Source organism: Saccostrea cucullata, unplaced genomic scaffold (genome assembly GCF_032062105.1).
Source record: "Saccostrea cucullata isolate Sc308-1 unplaced genomic scaffold, CSIRO_AGI_Scuc_v1 ctg192, whole genome shotgun sequence".
Taxonomy (NCBI): Eukaryota; Metazoa; Mollusca; class Bivalvia; order Ostreida; family Ostreidae; genus Saccostrea; species Saccostrea cuccullata.
In genome coordinates, this window is record NW_026932625.1 from 289,659 (window position 1) to 303,736 (window position 14,078).

At 34.0% G+C, this 14,078-nt stretch overlaps 1 protein-coding gene across 1 annotated transcript; it reads left to right on the forward strand.

The window, feature by feature from the left end:
- Positions 1 to 8,634: 8,634 nt before the first annotated feature.
- On the forward strand, positions 8,635 to 12,334 carry LOC134235673 (serine/arginine-rich splicing factor 5-like). The gene is made up of 7 exons (XM_062717813.1): positions 8,635 to 8,769; positions 8,883 to 8,953; positions 9,242 to 9,361; positions 9,839 to 9,908; positions 11,159 to 11,232; positions 11,340 to 11,456; positions 11,712 to 12,334. Exons 1-7 carry the CDS (start codon positions 8,647 to 8,649, stop codon positions 12,055 to 12,057), a joined length of 921 nt encoding a protein of 306 aa, XP_062573797.1. The 5' UTR covers positions 8,635 to 8,646; the 3' UTR covers positions 12,058 to 12,334.
- Positions 12,335 to 14,078: the final 1,744 nt, after the last annotated feature.

Sequence of the window (14,078 nt, forward strand, 5' to 3'; positions counted from 1 at the left end):
TGTTGCTTTCAAGCTAGGTCACCCCATTTTATATCACAAAGGTTTAAGACAAACTGTACTATATTATGTTGTTCATGTCCAATTATCTGGCTGCTTCTTTTTCCATGTTATAACTTTTATAACTTTTCCATCATATCATAACATTATTACAATAAGGCCGATAAATTTTGATTTTTGGTAGCTGTTACATGTCATAATTACGTTATTTATTTCATCATTCATTTATCATATATTGTGTATTTTTTGGACTCAAAAGGGAGGGGGCCTGGGGTCCCTTCCAGATCCGCCAGTGGGCTCATGACTAGAACATACTAGACCTACATTCATCAAACCGGGCCTGGGGGCATAAAACTTAGACAAGCTCACTTTTGATCTCAGTCTCACTTTTCCACTATATATTCCTTAAGTGAGACTGAGATAAAAAGTGAGCCCGTCAAAGTTTTATGTCAACCAGGCCTACATCGTCGCAAACCATGGCCAAAATGTACGATCCTCTCCCATTCTGGCCGTGGTTGAACGAGCAGAAAATTCTTCGTAGCTCATTAAAAAATTGACCAATGCGAGTAAAGCATAGTCGGATTATTACTTTATCGCGACCTTTCACTGTCCAATCGTAGTATAGGAAATATTTTTTGTATGCTGTTTACGTCAGTTGTTGATTTCAATTGCGATGGAAACAAAACTTACCACTGACTGAATATGACGTCACAATAGAGAGGCGTAAATATTCAAGATTACGACACTTTTGTAATCAAGCAGCCACGGGTAGGAAAAAGCTATGCGGACTCCGGACCGTGGCTTGAGACGATGCCAGGCCTAGTCAATTACTGTTTCTTACGTTGAAGGGTTTAATATTGAAAGTATTTGATCTAAATAACAGTGAACTTTAATCAAGGTGAAGTTTACATTACAAAGATGAAATTATAATATCCCAACAACCTCATGAACATTGGAGTATCATTTTGAAAAAGGTTGAATTGAAAAAAAAAAACTACACATTATTCCTCATATAAATATATACAGCTATGTATGACAAATATATTTCTTTTGTGTTCTCTCATACATGAAGCCTCCGTCTAACAGTACTTTCAGTACTTTGATTTCTTCTGAAGCTAATGTATGGTAAAGGTTTTGTCCATTATTGAGGGCCGTATTGGGATTTGTTAAAGTGAAATTATTTGTTGTTTTGCATTTAGTGGATGGGATACCCCCCTTCCCGCCCCAATTAAAAGATATAGGAATGGATAGCGATCATCTGTGATATATTTTCAAGTTTTTTGCCCATAATTGGTCAAATAAGGGGCTTTATAAATGCACCTAATTAATGCATTTTACAAGTCAACTTCTTGTAAAACGCATTAATTAAGTGCAGAAGGTTTGGCCAATTTTTAGCATTTAGTGTGATACACATAAATCGACAATTTCAGTTAATTTCATATCTTTCGGCTATGAACGTATGTCCCGAATGAACAGATTATCACAATATGATAATATAACAACAGTCACTCAGTTGTTGTTTTGTCAGTTTAGGGACAAGTAGAAAGATGTTTATATGTGTATAAAAATTGTGATTGAAATTATCTTGATTATTCTGCTTAACATGGACTTTTGTTCATTCAGTGTAGCAACTGTACATAGCAATACGCACCACTACATTGTATCATTGTAAAGTGTGTATTCCTTGTTCAGTTCGGACTTTAAATTATAAAAATAAACTTCTTAAAGTTTGACATAGCCACATTTATAGCGAAATAACATCATGCCATGCCATAATCTAAATTTCTCTAAGAGATCTGAATCTTTTTTGTCTCGCAAGGGGGCCAGGAGAACGCTGAATGAAAAAATAATCCTTATTTCTCGGACATGCTGCCACCCCGATCGTCGCATAGAGTTTGAAGCCTAAATTGGCTTAATTAGTAACCTATATTGACTTTTAAAGTAGGACTGAAGTTAAATTCTATCGTACAACTTCATTACTGTTGATGATTTGAGGAAAAAAAACCCTTCGAGGTCAATTTTGAAACAGAATATAATGTCAGAAGTCGAAAACGTTGATACCCCGAAAAGTGAGGAGGAGTGTTTGAGAAAACGGAGCACTCTCAAAGGCTGCTTTAAACAGTCAGCGGTACGTTGATATTTGTTCTCTTCCGTAGCATACAATTTTCTGATCTAAGACGTCTGAACATATGAAAAAAAAATGCAGGTAAACACACCTTGATGGTGTTTTTCTCGCTTCGGTGCCGCCACCCCGATTCACGCCCCACCACCACCCCGAATGCGCCGTTCTAACCGGTGATAGCGAAACTCTTCATTTTCATACCAAAATCTACCGTCCAGGTATTTTTAAGGGACCATCTCAATATATAGGTACATTTACTATAGGATTATATAGGAAAGTGTCAATTTTTATTACTTTAAAGCAAATTATAGAAATACTACATGCACTATGTATTATAGAATACATTACGGAAATAGAAGACAAAAAATACCAAATATATAAGTATGAAAATCATAACAATTTCTCTGAATGCCTGGATACTTATCGTTATTTAACCTAAAATATATTTGTTGATCACTTTGCAATTAGAAAATGTAATGCTGATATTCCAATTCGCTTTTTTCGTTTATGAGTATTTTTGATTACTTAACTGCAAATTTTATAATCCTGAGGATCGGACTGCCTTAAATTACAATATTTAAAACCAAAATTTCTAATTTCAGTTGTCTCGAAATGCAAGTGCATGTCATATGTGCCAGCAAGTTCTAAAACGAGGAAACATGTCTTGACAAATAAGATGATGATGCAATGATATTAACAGTATCGTTTTAACTTCATATATCCTTCTTCAACATTTCAGTAATTAAATTCTATGGTCGATACAGACCCAAATTTATTTATTTATTCATCGATCGATTGATTGATTGACGTATTTACTTTTATTGGAATCTAGTTTAATCAATCAAATTATTGATATAATATGAAAGGTTTTTTTTTTATCGCGCTATTATCTCGCTTTCACGTTACGTTTTTATCCGAATGAAAAATCTTCAACTGCTCTTTTGCGCGCTTTACATTTCAAGCGTTCAAGTGATTGTTCCACGCCATATTGAAAAAAAAAATCGCTAAACGAGGTCAGTTACTAATTTACGAAAAGGTGTGTTTAAATTTAATGATCAAGGTTACACGTTTTGTAACAATGGTTTGTGATCAAACGAACTAGATCTTAAGATTGCATGTTGTTTTCAGGTATGCTATTTAGTGTAAAATCACTAAAATGTCTAATGATATCACGGTTAATCCGAAATTCCTCTGACCCTTACCCCTGCATTTGATTGAGACATGTGCAGGAGAAATGTCCCAATATAACAAGTTGGAATAAGCACCTGATAATGGATAGTCTAGTTAGAATAATCTAACCATTCCATACAAGCGCTTGATTAAGATATCAACAGTACATGACATTAACCTATTTAAAATAGCTTAATAAAGCTAATCTATACCAGGTCCAGCAAAACGTTTTTGATTAAGAAATAAACAAAAATATGTTTTACGGTATGTACCGTTGGCTATCAAAAATACAACCTAAATTGTACCATTAGATTTTAAAATGTTCTATCGTTAAAATGATACATAATGTCTGTTCTGTTACCTTTTTAAACCAAAAATGCATTGTATTTGAAAATTTCCAACACATGTATTTGTAAGTTTGTATGCCTACAATTCTATGAAAGGCAAAAACACGGGCGATTTTCACACATTTACTACTGGAACAATTTTTTTTTGGTAGAGAGTTCAAGTCAAATGATAAACATGAATGGAGAGAAAAATGTTCAACAAAAAACTTTTATTTCGTAATTTATATAATTATTATTTTTTGGGAAAAAAGGCATAAGCAATCTAAGAAGGTTTGTTTTGATTATTTTGGTAAATTATTCCCAGTGCAAATAAAAAAATTTTAAATTCTTCAAAATCGTTAACAGGGAACGTATTAACTCCGATTCGCTACGTTGCGAGTATATGGGACGTTCTAACTGTGGTGAGGGCCTGAAGAAACTTTTAAGTACCTAACTATATGTACCATCAAAAACACATGAGATCAGCCACTTCGAACTGATTTAAGACTTTAATGAGATTTAATCTCGATTATATATACATAGTCATACATACATACATTATATATAGAATACATGTATATATATGGAGCTTTAAAATGAAAATTAAAATGGTTAAGCTCGTCTTTAAGTGTTTGAAACAGTTATTAATTATTATATGCAATTAAAACACGGAAAACATTGCAGATTTAATTTTTCTCTGTTTCTGAATTTAAAGATTAATCAGTACAAACTGAATTTTCTCTGATATATGCTTTACGTTATTATTTATTTAATTGAAAAACAAGTTCAATATTCAGATAAGAAAAGGACATTAATTAGTGCTGAAATTTGGAAAAATGTTGCACAGAGAAATTTGCCATGAACGTAATGTGTACAGATATTTCAATCCGAATTTCTCTCTGTTTTTTATTATATATAGCAACGCATTAAATGTTTAAAATATTATAGTCAGATGGGTGCCTTCACATTATGCGAGCGTAAACACACTTACCGACGCTCGCTGCGCTCGCTATAAAAAGCTACATAGCTTTATTAAGCTATTTAAAATAGCTTAATAAAGCTATTTATATGCAGTTTTTAACAAAAACGTTTTTTAGTAAGAAATAAACAAAAAGTAGCAAGTATTTGACTATGCATATATGTACTTTTGGCTATCAAAAATACAACCTAAATCATAGAAAGTTCTAACATTGCTGTTGTTGAATACTTTTAAGCAAAAGATGAATTTCCATTGTTTGAGTAACTGCACTATTATATTGAGTGCGGTGAGGTGTGGATAAGTATGATTGCTTCTCATTGTGTTGAACTGTTACCAATCAATTATCCTGTTGGCCATAACTGACCTCCTTTATAATTTCATTCAAGAAATAACTGTGGTCACTCATCAATAGCCCCCAAACTTTTAAAACTTTGAATACAAAGTCTCTCAAGCAGTGATTGGGAAGGCCAAAATGGTCAATGGGACTGTCAACATTTTTGATGGGCCATTTCGAAAATGAATGGCCTTCAATATAATCTGAAGGGCCATTTTACAAAATAACAAAGTGACAAACAAATATGAAACACGAGAAAAAAACACCTTTTTAATCAACCAAATCTGACATCAAACACAAGCAATGCAGCAGATTTAGAGGAACTTGCTTAGAATATAACTAACCCTAGGAGTGAAACGGTTCACCGCGGTATCTGTTCACCGCGGTATTTTTTCTCGGTTCGATACACGGTACAAAATCTCTATTTTCGGTTCGTTTTTCAGTCGGGATCGTCATTCCGTCGAGTTTGGCATAAGGTGTAAACATGCTCCTCCATACAATTAGTCCAAAAACGTAAATTTTTGTGGACTTAAAGTTTGAAAAATAATTTTTTATAGTCAAATTAATTAAAATCGATTTCTTCTATCCATTTTGCACATAAATTATTTGACTAGATTAAGAAAAGGAAGCATATAAAAAACAGTTGAATTTGTTTCCTTCTATTAAAATGTATTGTACCGAAAATAACCGAACCGACACCAAATTTTTCGATACGTATCGAACCGTGAAGGAGGCGTATCGTTTCACCCCTAACTAACCCATATTTTGTGTTAAAGTTAGGACAGTTTTGGAAAGGGAACAGCCCTACAACACAAATGAATGAAGTATTGTGCCTAATGTAAGCGCTTCGTTGAACCGGAAGTACTTTTTGATGAGGTTCAACCAATGAGATTAGTTGTTTTAAATTGACTGCATTTAAAACGAAAACAAGAAAGAAAGTCGTACACAAAATATTTCCAAATAACATCGCTAAAAATTGAATGCGCACCTTGGCGCCAAAATTGATTGATTTAATGCGCCATTTTTCATTTCAATGCAAGTATGGAGCGTGGCTCAAGCCCTTCCCAATCACTGATGAAATGCAGCAAATTTAAAGGAGCTTGCTTAGAATATAACAGACCCGTATTTTTTGTTAAAATTATGACAGTTTTGGAAAGGGAACAGCCCTACCATACAAATGAATGAAGTATTGTACCTCATGTAAGTGCTTCGTTCAAAGGCAGAGATTTTAAGAACCGCCTTCAAAAATACCTGGTCTGGGTAGCCCTGTCAATCAAGTGCGTGAAGATCCATCATGGATGCTGGAACTTGATTGACACTTACTTACTGGTCCTTGTGTATACCCTGTACACCTTGATTCGGACTCACGGCGACCTTCTAATTAACTTTTGATCCTTTGATGTTTACTGAACATGGTATACAGAAACTGTATAATTACTATGGAAAATTTATATTGATAATATATGAATTAAATATACCTTTAGTATTTGAAAGTATGATAATATAATATGCATTTTGAATACATTAACCTTTCGCACATAAAACTTTTTTCTTCAAATGAAATTTCAATATTAATTTTAATATGCTAAATGGTAAACCTAAAGTGGAGATGTTATTGACAAAGTTCAGAGCAACACTGTGTGAAGTGACTGAATTTAAAAATAATATTTCCAATCATAGGTCACCTATATTTTCCTTTTTTATTCAGTTAAGAATTTACAAGCAATCTTTTTTAGCATGTTTCATGGTGACAAAATCTTACCGAGGTTAGGATAAACCTAGATATTTTTTCTTAGTGAAATATAGTTAACTCAACTCTCTTTTCATTTTATTAATAGCTGGGATCCTGGGGAGGAATGAATTTTAAAAGTCTAATCTGGTTGTTACAGGAGTTTTTTTTAAATCAACACATACACTAACATCTAAAGCAATCTTTATTTTATAGTATGATAGAATAATAATTTTTTTAAATGGGTAGGGGTATTTTAAAAGAGTAAAAAATAAATCAAAATAATATTGAAAAAACTTTTTACTACTAATTTTAAAATTGTCTCAAAATCCCCAACACAGGTAAAGTTTGACATCTGGGTATTTCACTGTGTATTAAATCACTTCCTGTGTATAGGGATTAGGAGACAGATGGCCACAGGTAGACTGCTAGCCCCTAAGGCATTCACACCTGTACAAAATAAGCCCCTCCCTCACCTGGAATTTACCACCGGGTAAAAAATCTCTGCCTTTAAACACCCAATTTTATGTTAACGCCCCCAAAATCTACCTGATTCAAGATCAATAATTTACCTCCTGTCAATCATTAAAAAAACAATAGCTTCTGATTTGATTAACGTGGATAAGTTTGTGTCCTTTGAAAACGATTGCCTGGTCACGCGTCAAACACTTTCATGAAGCCGCCTTGTATACACGGGGGTTAAAAAAAGAAACTTGGCTAAAAACAATTGAGATGAGACTTCATAAAATATTTGCTTTTTTGCTATATTGTTTTAGGCGATATTGACTGCATTCAAAATTCAAATTGGAATATGATAAAAAGTAAAACAAAAGGCACAGATAAAAAGTTCATTTATCCTATGTTTTATCTTCGTATATAAGAATACAACTATACCAAAATATTTCCAAATAACATCTGTCAATACCCAATATTCGAAATTAAAAAGTGAATATAAATTGAAGAAATGCAAACAATAAAAAAAATTTTAAACACACACCGGAAATGGGCGCCATGATTGATTGTATATGTTAATGCACCATTTTTCACTTCTTTGTAGTTTAAACTCTGTGTTCTTTTCTTTAATTTGTCATTTTTTTTAAAATATAAAAACAATGTTTCTTTATAACTATGTATTCATAAATAAATTTTATATTGAAATATTTCAATTATTTCGTGTGGCAGACACAACTTCCTGTGTACTGTTACCTTCCCAATCACTGCTCTCAGGTAAGATGCAGTAAAAAAATTGGGTCTTTAACTGGAAGTACTTTTTGACAGGTATCAACCTATGAGATTTGTTGTTTTAAATTGACTGCTCAAGGAGATGCAGTTTGGTGAGTGATTTTTACATGCATTGTATTCAGAAGAGTTCAAAGTTTAATATTCCCACTGCACCAAGGTGTGACTTTTTGCACATGCTGAAAAAAATAAAACATTTTAGAAAAAAGTGTGATAAAATAGCTTAATCAAGCTATTCCGAATAGCTTAATAAAGCTGTGTAGTAAATCAAGCTATATAGCGTAATCAAGACATTGTGCCGGACCTGTTAACTGTGTCTCAGTACAAACCCTCACCGCAGTTGGAATACGTCCCATATACTTGCAATGTAGCAAATCGGAGCGGATGCTCTCAGAAATGATTTTGAAGAATATAAAAGGATTTGCACTGGAAATAACTTACCAAATTATTTAAAACAATTAATTTTCTCAATGTTTTCTCTCACTTCAAATTTACCAGCCATATTTACATTCGGAACTCTCTGGATTGTTCATAGTAATTGTTATGAGTACGACTTATCGCTCGTGTTTCTTTTGCTACATTGCGAATACACGGAACGAATTTTATCGTTAAACCTAGTCTGTAGGACAATATCATTTTAACAATAGTTGTTCTGTCTAGGATACCCTGCCTCCCACCACAATTTAATATAAAGATTCGGTGAATTTTTATGTCAATTTTTCAAACAATTTCTTTTCCTCCTAGGTAAGAATGGGAACCAGAGTATATATTGGACATTTGTCTTACCATGCCAGGCAGAGAGACGTGGAGAGGTTCTTCAAGGGGTACGGAAGAATCAGGGACGTGATGCTGAAAAATGGTTATGGTTTTGTTGTAAGTATTCTTTTTCGCATATCTGCTTTGAGTCAGCTGCATTGCATTTTTATCGTATTTTTGATGTACTTTTGATTTTCTGGATGTGCAGGTAATTTAATTCTTCATTACAGGAGTTTGATGACAGCAGGGATGCCGAAGATGCAGTGTATGAATTGAATGGGAAAGAACTTTGTGGGGAAAGGTATCATTATCATACGAACACAATGGCATTAAAGCTGCATTGTCATCTCATAAGTAGCTGTAATGAAGAGACTTCACTCCATGTTGTTAAAATATAAATATCAATAAGAAAAATTGTTTTACTTTAATTTACAGAACTACTAATTTGTGAATATTGGTATTAAAACTACCTTGTCGTAGTACATGAAGTTGTAACGAAGGAACTGCACTGCATGTGTGTTAAAATATAAATGTCGATAAGAATAAATTTTTTACTCTTACAGAATTATTAATGGGTGAACTTTTGCAGGGTGTCAGTTGAACATGCCCGGGGGACGGTCAGAGGTGGTGGCGGGGGAGGGGGAGGATATCGGGGGGACAGTTACTACAGAGACAGCAGCTACAACAGGAGACCAATGTGGATCGACAAGTAAGAGAAATCATTACAGAATGAGACTGTAATCACTTATTCCTAATTAAACTGTAATCACTAATTATGAAATATAATCACTGAGACATAATAAAAATGTTATCACTGATACCTAATGAAATGTAATAACTGATACCAAATAAAATTATAATCACTAATAAGAAAAGAAAATGTAATCACTGATACCTAAGAAAGCTATAATCACTGATAAAAAAAGAAAATGTAATCGCTGATATGTAAAGAAAATGTAATCACTGATACTTAATAAAAATGTAATCACTGATACCTAATAAAAATGTTATCACTGACAAGTACTGTAAGCCACCGAAATAAAGTCGTCGCAAATAAAAGTTAGTTTACAGTAATAGTATTGATCACAAGTAATAAAGGGATAAACACTTCTATTTACTGGAAATGTTATGTCTAACAAGTGCTAGAACTAAAAATTTGGTAAGTAATAAATAATATTTTATCCAGGTATGGTCCACCCACGAGAACAGAGTATCGGGTGACAGTAGAGAACCTCTCCTCACGGGTCAGTTGGCAGGTAAGACAATTTTACAAGGCGGAAATCCCCCACTTACAGCAAAACCACTTATCATTCATTCTATATCAAATTTATTGTCGAATTTAAATGTCATCAATTTTATATCAAATTTTTTTTTTCATGCATTCAAAATTTGTAAACTTTGATTTAATGAATAATATTACAGAGTGTAAACTGATTAAATGTTCATCATTTCTCTCATAAGCTTTCAATGCAGTCAGAGGCCTGGTCTGACTCTGATGAAGGGAAATAACTGAGGGCTCTGATGAAGGGAGAGAACTGATGACAGTCCTCTGATGTTTTCTGGCTGTCTCTTTCTGATTTGATGTGACCAGGGGGATGGGTTCTGGCTGTTTTCTTTCCAGAGCCAGTCTAGCATGATGAGATATCTGATAACTGATGTTAAACAACTGTTAAATATACCAGAAGCTCCTCTAACTTTGTAAATCCCAGTTAAAATAATAGCATGCCAATCTATGTCAGACTTGATATCAAAATTCTAATTTTTCCATCTGAAGGCACATTCCAAACCAGTTATTAATTGTGATTTAAAATAGCAGAAATATTGAGATAGGGAATTTATTGCAAAATTCATCTCATGAAATTGAGTAAAAAGTAGACTCATTCAAATCTTTAAATGCCAACTTTATGAAATGTAGATAAATTATTATCAGATTTACATGTATAAACTTTGAGTGGCCTGCAGATGGTATAAGTTACTGCGACATGAGAAAACTAATTAATTTAAAACTGACTCTATGATGTTGGTAAATGTGAAGTTTGTGATGACGATTTCTGGCTGATCTCTGTCTGGACGATTTCTGGCTGGGTTCTGTTGGGGGTCAGAAGTTCAGATGACAGCTTATCAGTGCTAGATGTCACATGAACCAGGGCTTTCAGATGTTTTTTCTAGAAAAAATGCCAAGGGAGGTAATTTATACACAGTTATGCTGTTCATGCCTGTCAAATCAGCAACCATTTGTTTCAATGGAATACATTTTAAATATATTTAGAATTGTCAGAATTTTTGTACATTGGGCCCTTTTAAAGAATTAAGGCTTATGGCTATGCATAACAGAGGAGGCAAAATCGTGAATTCAGTCAATTCACTGTTTTGTTTGTAAAGATTTTGATGTTCAACGAGTAATTAGACTGGTTGCTGATTTTGGCAGGACATAGTAGGTTAATGTTAGGTACACCTCCATGTAGTTATGTCATGTGTAAAGTTAGGTTTTCTGTGTATGTTGAAGGACCTGAAAGACTACATGAGACAAGCAGGGGAAGTAACTTATGCAGATGCCCATAAGCAACACAAGAATGAAGGGTGAGTAGGGAGAGTTAATGTTAAAAAATATGAAATCAGTTCATGTCTGAAATTTTTTTATGATAATGCAGAGCTGTTGTATTGAAGTATAAATCTGTTGGTTTCAGTGTTGTGGAATTTGCCAGTTACTCGGATTTGAAGAGGGCCATGGACAAGCTGGATGGCACTGAAATCAATGGCAGAAAAATTCGACTGATTGAGAACAAGTCTAGGAGAAGCAGAAGGTAAAATAACTCACAGAAAGACTGATTAAACATTTCTTATCTTACATATTCCTATAATTCAGTATCTCACCAATTCATAAAACAACAATCATGGATATTCCAAATGAAAATTAAAACCAATTTTTTTTAATGGCTACAAGTAAAAGCTTTTACAACATTTTGGTAGAACTGGAGCCATTTTTAGTGAACCCAGTGGGGAAGAATAGCAATGATTTTTGAGAAAGACAAATGATGTACACAATGTGTAATTTTCAGAGATTCCAGGAGTCGTTCCAGATCTCGAAGTCGCAGCAGATCCAGGCGAACGCGATCAAGGAGTCGTTCTCGGAGCCGATCCAGGAGTAGGTCTCGCAAAAGGAGGGGATCTTCCAGGAGCAGAAGTAAGTCTCACAGCCGCAGTCGATCCAGGTCAAGGTCAAAGTCCAGGTCCAGATCAAGGTCAAAGTCCAAATCCAGGTCACGCTCCAAGTCAAGATCACCCTCAAGGTCAAGATCCAGAACCCCCATAAAGGAAGAAAATATGGAAGACATGAAAGATGAAGTAAAGGAAGAAATAAAAGAAGAAGTAAATGAAGAAATGAATGGGGAGGAGGAGAACTGAAGATTGAGAACATTGAAGTGTCAGTGTGTCTGAGGAAGCTGTAGAGATTCGTCTTGTATCAACTGACTCCATCAATCATGTCTTGTATCCACTGTACACAGTCCGGATAGTACCTGTTATCGCTGTGTTTGTTGTTATATCATGACATTCTATGTTTACTGTCTTTAAAAATGAAGTAAAGATGTTCTTTTTATACTGATTATAGATGAAAATACATTACAACATGATAAAATATTTGTTTTAGGATAAAGTTTGTAATAAACTTTGAAATAATCAAGAGAAGACTTTGTTCATTTTATATGAGCACTTACTGTATAAGTACTTTTATCCGCGTGGTATTAATTTACGCTATGTACGCGGTCACGTATTTCCCGCGGAAATTTGTCCACGCGTAATTAATATAATTGTAAGGCATATAGTGATAGTCAATGAAATCCGCGAAATTTTCTACCGGCGGATTGAACAGAAAATAAGATTCAGCGGAATTATGACCCCCTGGAAAAAAGTACGTCTACAGTATTTAATATTAACCATAAAATACGTTTAATATAAATGGGGAAAAAATATTTGATTAGGATTTACACAAAAATTATAATTTCAAAGATAAATGAGATGCATTCTCAGGATATGACATGACTGACCTATATCAGTCTGGTTCACTTTCTCTGAGTGTAGGTAAAAGTGGAATTATCATTTTACAGAGAAGCTGTGCCGATCAGAGGTTTGATCACCCTTGGCTTGATAGCTCAGTGGGTAGAGCACATGACTGGAGATGTATTTGGCCTGGGTTTGAATCTCAGTCTGGTTCATCTTATTTTATCCTCCTTTACATGGCAAGGTATCAGGGATGAACAATTTTTATTGGTTGAAAACGTAATCAATGTTATTACATTAAGTTATTGATTAAAAGTCATATTTTGCCATAGTGATACTTAAGTATCTCATCCCAGTTTGAAAGATCAGAAGTGATTTTTGTCACAGTGTGTAGGGTGTAGAACAGTTGTAGAACAGGGTGTAGTATAACTTCTTGTTTCCCTTCATGAAGAGGAAAGGGAGGTAAAAATACTACCTAACCTTGGAAAAGATGGAGAGAGGGAAAGTATACCAATCTAATGGAAAATAAAATTGTCAAATTTCCTTCAAGTATGTTGTTGAAATCCATGTTTACTTACAATTGCTACTGAATTAAGATACTTTAACTATGACGTCACTGCGTATGAACCACTCACTAGCACCTGAAATATCGATCGGTAGCAACCCCTTCCCCCATCAATTAACAAAATAGTAAGAGCTTATGATTTCTCAAAAGTACATGTATATTTACACCTCAATGACATCTATATGTCATCCAAAGCAAGCAGATTGTACTCTCTTGCGTCTAGAGTTTGGTCATGTACGATGTGAAGAATTATCCGGTACATGGCCATCTTTAAGAGGAAGAAACGGATAATCTGCTTGCATTAACGGAAATATTAGTGTAATTGGCAGTAAAATGTCTTTTATTTTTAAAGAAATTATAGGTTCATCCCAGTCCTAAATATTGGATGTGTTCAAAAACAGCTTTCTGAAAACGTGTGAAATATATTGAACGCCAAATTAACACATTCAATTATTTGTAACTATCTTCATTTAGATCTAATATTGTGTTTAATGACGACAGAGTGCATGCTGAATAAATAGAACCATTTCCAGATTATTTTGGACTTTCAGTAAGGCATGTCATTCCCGACGCTACGTAATTAGCGTCTGTCAAATGGCGAATAAATTCTCATTGGTTAAGAAATTAATAACATCAGGAACTTTAAATTTTTGTTGACAACGGTGAGACAACTTAAACTCCACCTCTTTGCCGGACGATACAACGTTATTGGTTATTCGATATACTAATTGGCATTTTCTATCCCATGTATATTTCAACAGTGAAGGAAAGCTGTGTAAATTTCAGAAGTTAATTACGTAGCGCCGAGAATGCCACGCCTTACTGAAAGTCCAAACTAACCTGGAAATGGTTCTAATGTAGT